Source organism: Coenobita brevimanus, chromosome 63 (genome assembly GCF_032717465.1).
Source record: "Coenobita brevimanus isolate Jiangsu-jjx chromosome 63, ASM3271746v2, whole genome shotgun sequence".
Taxonomy (NCBI): Eukaryota; Metazoa; Arthropoda; class Malacostraca; order Decapoda; family Coenobitidae; genus Coenobita; species Coenobita brevimanus.
Genome location: NC_137016.1, coordinates 2,995,675 through 3,002,251, shown reverse-complemented (window position 1 = coordinate 3,002,251; position 6,577 = coordinate 2,995,675). Strand labels below are relative to the sequence as shown.

Here is a 6,577-nt window from a genome sequence, read left to right as displayed (position 1 = left end):
GAGGAAAAAGGGTACAAAAAGGGAGGAAGAGAGGTAAAGGGTGAAAGAAGGGAGGGTGTGTAAATGGAGTGCTGTAATTACGTGTTGTTGGAGCCAGAAAATTGAGACTAAATTCTGGTGCACACTTCACGAGCACCATCACCCATCACAGACACAGTAGCAATCGCGGTAATGACTGCAGTTTGGGGACTGAAGGGAGACGGGAGTGAGGGTAGTAGAGAGGGGAAAATGAGGAAGGGGAGCATGAGGGAGGGGAGGGGTGGAGGAATTTGGGGAGAGAAGCAGGGAGGAAGTAAGGGTGAGCAGTGGGAAGAAGGGTAGGTGGTGTGAGAAGGATAAGGAAGGAGAGCAATGAAGAGAGAGAGGAAGGGATAATTAGGGGATGAAGAGGTGGGGATTAGTCATGGAGGTGAGACACATGAGTAGGAAGGGGGCCGAGAGTAAGGGGTTGAGTGGCAGAAATGTTAGGGAATAAATGAAAGGTTTGCGGGAAAGGTAAGAGAGGGAGAAGGGGAATGACTGGTGGGAAAGGAAATGAGTTAGTGTGGGAGAAAAGAGAGGAATGGGAGAGGCGGACTATAGGGCGAGGGAATGTAGGAAGAAACTGAGGGAGAAGGTAGGGGAGGAGAGGCAGGAAAGGGAGAGTGACAATTTTAATACATATAAACATACATACATTCATTACACACAATTACATCCACACACCCACTCCCCCCCATATATACAAACATACGTACATATTTTATATATATATATATATATATATATATATATATATATATATATATATATATATATATATATATATATATATTGTATATATTCCGCTGAACGTCAGAGTTGCTGGGGGTGGAGTTTTACCGGAAACATAGTCTTCCACCTATCTGCTCATTGTCAGAATCTCATAGGTTAGAACTCTGCGGTTTCTCCAATCATTGTCAGTTGAAAATGCCAAGTTCCGTCAGTTCCACTAGACCAGGCTTCTGAATGGGATATCTGTCTATCTATATGCAGTTAGATAGATGTGTGTGTGTGTTTATGTATGAGAGAGAGAGAGAGAGAGAGAGAGAGAGAGAGAGAGAGAGAGAGAGAGAGAGAGAGAGAGAGAGAGAGAGAGAGAGAGAGAGAGAGAGAGAGAGAGAGAGAGAGAGAGAGAGAGAGAGAGAGAGAGAGAGAGAGAGAGAGAGAGAGAGAGAGAGCGGTATAGATGTAATAAAGGATGGGAGCTGGAAGGGAACGGGAGATGAGCGAGGTTAGCGAGGAGCCTGGAGAATGGTGTGAGGGTGCAGAGGAGGCAGGCAAGGATGGTATGGGATGGAGTTGAAGAATGATTTTATAGCAGTATCCAGGAGAGAGGACTGAGTGGAACTGTAAAAGACTGAGGGAGAAGAAAGAGGGAGTGATGGTACATGTGTAAGAGAGAATGGCAGAAACCAAAGAGGGACATTGTATTTGGGATTGTGTTTACGATCCGATATAGGTCAAAGACTATCTCTGGATCTCCCTAACCTGTGTTTTGTCGGATGTAGGACGATAAATAATATAGTTATACTGACATTGGCCATTTGAGTTCTAACGTCATACAAACTGAATTCCACAAATATAGGAAAGAAATTATGCATTAAGCTCATATTTGTATATAATACTGTGCAACTGTGCATTTCACCTATATAATATGCTTTCTTTTATGTTGCAGAACCGAAGACCTATAATAGTAGAGAAAAAAGACTGACTAAAATGATGGCATCGGACCTCACCTTCTGCATATTGTTGGCATCGGCATCCTGGACCAAGGCATTTCAGATGCAAGTTGAATCTACCAACTCAACCAACTCCCTTTTGTCAGACTCAGTCCGAAGGATCCTGCGGGATCTGAACACTGATCAGTCGTCTTTAAGAGCTTCACTTTTTTCGATGCTGCTAAAGAGCCTCCCGGATGCAGATCATATCAGTAACAGTCTGACGGACACGTTAGGTTTGCACCAAGATTTCGTTCAACCACTTTCGAAGATCATTGCAGGGCTGCAGAATTTAGATGATTCTTTTAAGTTACAGACTAGTGGAGAAAACATGCTATACAACAGTATTGACAAAGTCGACTGGGATATCAGAAACAATGATAATCATAACGAAGAGCTCCAGGAATCAGTAAAGAAAATTTTGACTAATGCATTCGGTGAAGTCCCCACCCTAGATTTTCCTATCATTTCTGACACTGTAAACCAGAAAGCTACTAACGATTCAGAATTATTAACATCTACGTCCAGCAGCGTGTGGATGTTGATCAAGTCGACGTGGCAGAGAGTCCTAGCTTACATTGAGGACGAAAACTCCCTGGAAACCTTCATGCAGCTCACGCCCGTCAGGATCATCGACGGCATCATCAGCCTTGGCGACGACCTAAACCTTATGAACATACTGGCGAAAAAGCTTGACAAAGACTTCGCAGAGTTCATCATTCGGGAGATTAACCCTTACATCGGACCCTTCAGGAGCTTTGACTCTTTCTACAACTTTACCAAAGAAAATGGTTTTAACGGCATCATAGACTACTTCAGTTCCTCAAACTTCGCTTACACTGTCGCCGCCATGTCGCGCTTCATCTCTGCCTATTTTGATGACACTTTTTCTGACGACGTTGCAGATGAGTACATCGGCTTCATCTCCTTTAACAACACTGATCTCTACAACTTCTATAAGTCTATCCTGAGGAGTCAAAGGAGCCGGGAGGGTGAGGGAGGGAGAGTCAAGAGAGAAGAGTTCAACAAGGTAGCTGGCAACTTTAAATTCAATGGATATGATTTTCAGCCACAGAGCACCAAGGGAAAATCAAATCGAGATTTAGCCAGAGACAATAGCTACGGTGGAGGTCACAGTGGCAGTGGCTATGGCGGTGGTGGTTATGGGGATGCCCACAGTGGTGGATATGGCAGTAGCTATGGCGGTGGTGGATACGGCAGCAGCTATGGTGGCGGTGGTGGGCACGGAGGCTATGGTGGCATGATGATTGACCCTGCAGTAATTCTCAGTTCCATTGGAATTGGAGCTCTGTTGGGATTTCTGTTATTCCGACTCATCCGTGGAACCCGTAGAGGTCGCCGTGACATTGGAGACGGTTCATTGTCTCTGTGGGACTCGGACCTACCAGACCAAGTGCTGCCGTGGGGCTCCAGCGTCCAGCGCATGAAGCGTGACGTGCATGACGACACTCAAGGCTTCAGCCTCCCGCCGTCCCTCAGGGGAGACGTCTGGTCCTCCGACCCCCTAGTCGCCGACAACTTATTGGACGACCACCTGCAAGAAGACGACATCGCCCACCACCTCAACCACCTGTGGCACCTCTACAGAGACACTAACGAGACTTCCTGCGTCCAGTCTCACCTGTGTGATGTCATGGCCAACACCACAGCACAACATCTCACTGGCAAGCACTCCAGCCTTGCCCTACTCATGTGAGTATGCTTCAGTTTTATCTTAAACTCTATAAACCAGCGTGAGGTAATGTGTGTGTGTGTGTGTGTGTGTGTGTGTGTGTGTGTGTGTGTGTGTGTGTGTGTGTGAACAGAAGAATCCAGTTTTAATTCTATCTGAACCAAAGTTGGTGGGAAAGTTGAGGGTCAGGTAAGAATGAAGCGATTCGGTTAAAAAATAAGAAGTCAAAAGTCAGAGTGACAGGGTAAGGTTACCTCAGTTTGTTGTGAAAAATTTGATAATGTTTGTGTGATGATTGTTTTATGTTCCTTTGCGTGTTGTCTCTTTGTCATGTATTGCTAGCGGTGTTGTGTATGTATTGTCAGAGGGCGCAGGATGTAATGGTGTATCTATTATATCAAGGTACTCAGTGACAAGGAGGATTTAGTTTCAGAGTGTAAGTGAGCTGTAGGAGTGGTTTCAGTGCAGCCACTGGTGATCCGTGGGGCGTTGTTCTGCATGGTTTGCAAGGTGTTGTACTGAGTATTAGACAGGATGGGAGCTCATGCCGGGGAGACATAGAACATCACTTATCTAATATAATTTTTGTAAAGTTAAGAGAATGTTTCTTGTTGCCCATAGTCTGGCTTTGTAGTTGCCTTGAGTGCAGTGAGTCTGGGGGTGCATTGCCTGTTGATATCTTGTACTGTTCTTGGTCCTTGAAAGTGAGTCCACTGTCGTATGTCGCTCGAAGGATCATAGCTGAAAGAGTGTGTGGCACACATGCAATGTTAAGTGTGGTGTGAGGGGAAGTACCTATCTTTATGTTTACTGCTGGTGATGAGTGGTGGTGGTGGACTTGGCTTGGGCGATCGTCAGTTTGTTGTCCTCGAACTAAGTCTGTAGTGTACTGAGGTAGTCCAATTGCAAGGTGCAAGCTGTGTCTGCCGCGTTGCGTGTGGTTGTTATGGTGATGTCATCTACATATGAAGCATTGCTTGTGGGTAGCTGGGAATGTGGGAAAATGCATGTATAGGCTGAAGAGTGTGGTTGAGAGAACGGAGCCCTGCGAAACTCCTTTTGGGAAATTTCCTGTTGATGATGGCTTGCCTTGGAATGTATCATGTGCTTGTTTACCAGACAGATAGTTGGCAAGCCAAGGTTTGTATTGTTATCTATGCTTGTGTTATGTGTCTTTGAGGATGACACTGGAAGCTTTACTAAAGTCTGATGTTATGTGAAGTGAGCGTTTTGCAGGTGTCGCGGTGTAGATGCTGTCCGATGCTTGTTGTGTGAGATTAGTCAGTAAGTTGTTTGTAGAGGTTAGTGTCTAAATCCCTGTTGTGAAGGACCAAGGGGGACGTGGGGTGTAACTGCTGAAAATGAGAAGTTCAGTTATTCTGGATGGTGTACTAAGTAATGTTATGGGTGTGTAAGAAAAAGTGTTTTCCTAGTTTCGTTTATGTATCCTGATATTCATTCCACTGCTTGAAATACCGTGTGATAACTATTATTTTTATTTTGTGCAGGGCATCGGTGGGCAATCTGCTGGGTGTGGCGGGTTCGGGACAGTTGGTGGATGACGTCACCCAGACCTTGGTGGTAGGGCGCCCGTATACCTGTTCTAACCTCACCCCGTGTCATCTCATATAGAAATAAATCACTGATAGACTCTCGAGAAACATTAGGGAAGTTTCTAACAAAGTCATCAAATTCATGTATCTCAAAAAACCTTCGGCAAGTAGGTGAACACAGTGGAAGAGGGACTTGGTGCCACTCGAGCTGATTACCACACCAAGGAAACTGATCACACACACACACACACACACACACACAGTCAGCAAAGTATTAATTCTGTTAAGAAAGAAGAGTCGGAGTAAGAGAATGTGTATCGGCGTTTTCTCCCTGAAAAAAAAAAAAAAAAACTATAGTGATGCATATTATGTAAAAAAATAAAAAATTAAAAAAATTCTCTTTTCAATCTGATATTTCACAAATTTACAGTTTAAGAAAATACTAAGTTTCTGATTATAGATAAGATTACATTTCCACTTTCAAGTAGTCGGCATCAGTCATCCATATTTCGTTTTCACCTCATCGTTTTTCACATCACATGCTGAATTATTTATTGCAGTGATCACATTCATATGAAGCAGGCTGGTACTGTCTTTAATAATCTTCCTCATCCACACATCACTCATCAAATGACTACCGTAGTGATGCATTTGGTTACTTTTATTGAATCAAATGCTGTAGTGTGTAGAAAAAAAAAAGCACCGTGCATTTTGCTAGAAACCTATTTTCCTATGACGCATCTACTCTACAAAGAAACGTACAGACATGTAACGTTCAGCGACGTTATATTATTCTTTATTGCAGTGTGTAAAAAAAAAAATCTTCAGGAATGTAAATAACTTTCCTTTATCTATTTTGATGCAACCACAATGTACGTGATAATTGTATCGTTTGTATCTGAATAAATGACATATCACTCAAAATGTTATGAAGTATTTATCCTTATTCATAGATAAGTTACCATAAAACACACCCACCCACATCTACACCCACCCACACACCCACACACCCACACACCCACACACCCACACACCCACACACACACACACACACACACACACACACACACACACACACACACTTTTAACCAAGCACGATTGAAATCACAAAAAAGTTTTCTCAGAGCACGAGACCTTAATACAGAATATAGGATATGAATAAAAATGATCGTTTTAGTGAGGCTGCAAGTAAAGATTGCTTGTTTGACTGATCGAATGAATAATTAATAGACCTCCAGTAACAGTAATAGAGATCATACAGAGGCACAGGCTAGAAGGCAAGAAAATAACAATGAATAATAAGTCCAAATAAATCACTGCTGATCGTAACTATTTCAATATATGATTAAAATGTATTGCTAGTGGAACAATCGAGAGTGTCAGTGAGTAAAATGCGATGAGAAATAAACACCACGGAGTGACAACAACAACCACAACAACAAATTCATAATAAAACAAAGAGCGGTGTCAAGGCATAGCAAACCCGTCCCCGGCAATCATTTTAGTGCTGACGTTTAAACACAAGAGGATATCCAGCCAAACATGTCACATATCAAATTTGGAGTAAATCGGGTGAAAATTGATGATTTTAT

The 6,577-nt window shown here is 43.1% G+C and overlaps 1 protein-coding gene across 1 annotated transcript; it reads left to right on the top strand.

Annotated features, from left to right (window-relative positions):
• The first annotated feature begins 1,243 nt into the window (after positions 1–1,243).
• LOC145404280 (uncharacterized) lies at positions 1,244–5,064 on the top strand. The gene is made up of 3 exons (XM_080275801.1): positions 1,244–1,307; positions 1,697–3,452; positions 4,941–5,064. The coding sequence occupies exons 1-3, from the start codon at positions 1,244–1,246 to the stop codon at positions 5,062–5,064; spliced, it is 1,944 nt and encodes a 647-aa protein (XP_080131927.1).
• Positions 5,065–6,577: the final 1,513 nt, after the last annotated feature.

What these genes read in the sequence shown, in the direction of transcription:
- LOC145404280 (XM_080275801.1), top strand. Translation starts at nt 1,244, where the DNA reads ATGAGCGAGGTTAGCGAGGAGCCTGGAGAATGGTGTGAGGGTGCAGAG. An exon ending in AGAGGAGGCAGGCAAGGATG is followed by an intron (nt 1,308 to 1,696) that starts GTATGGGATGGA and finishes TTTATGTTGCAG; the next exon opens with AACCGAAGACCTATAATAGT. An exon ending in TCCAGCCTTGCCCTACTCAT is followed by an intron (nt 3,453 to 4,940) that starts GTGAGTATGCTT and finishes TATTTTGTGCAG; the next exon opens with GGCATCGGTGGGCAATCTGC.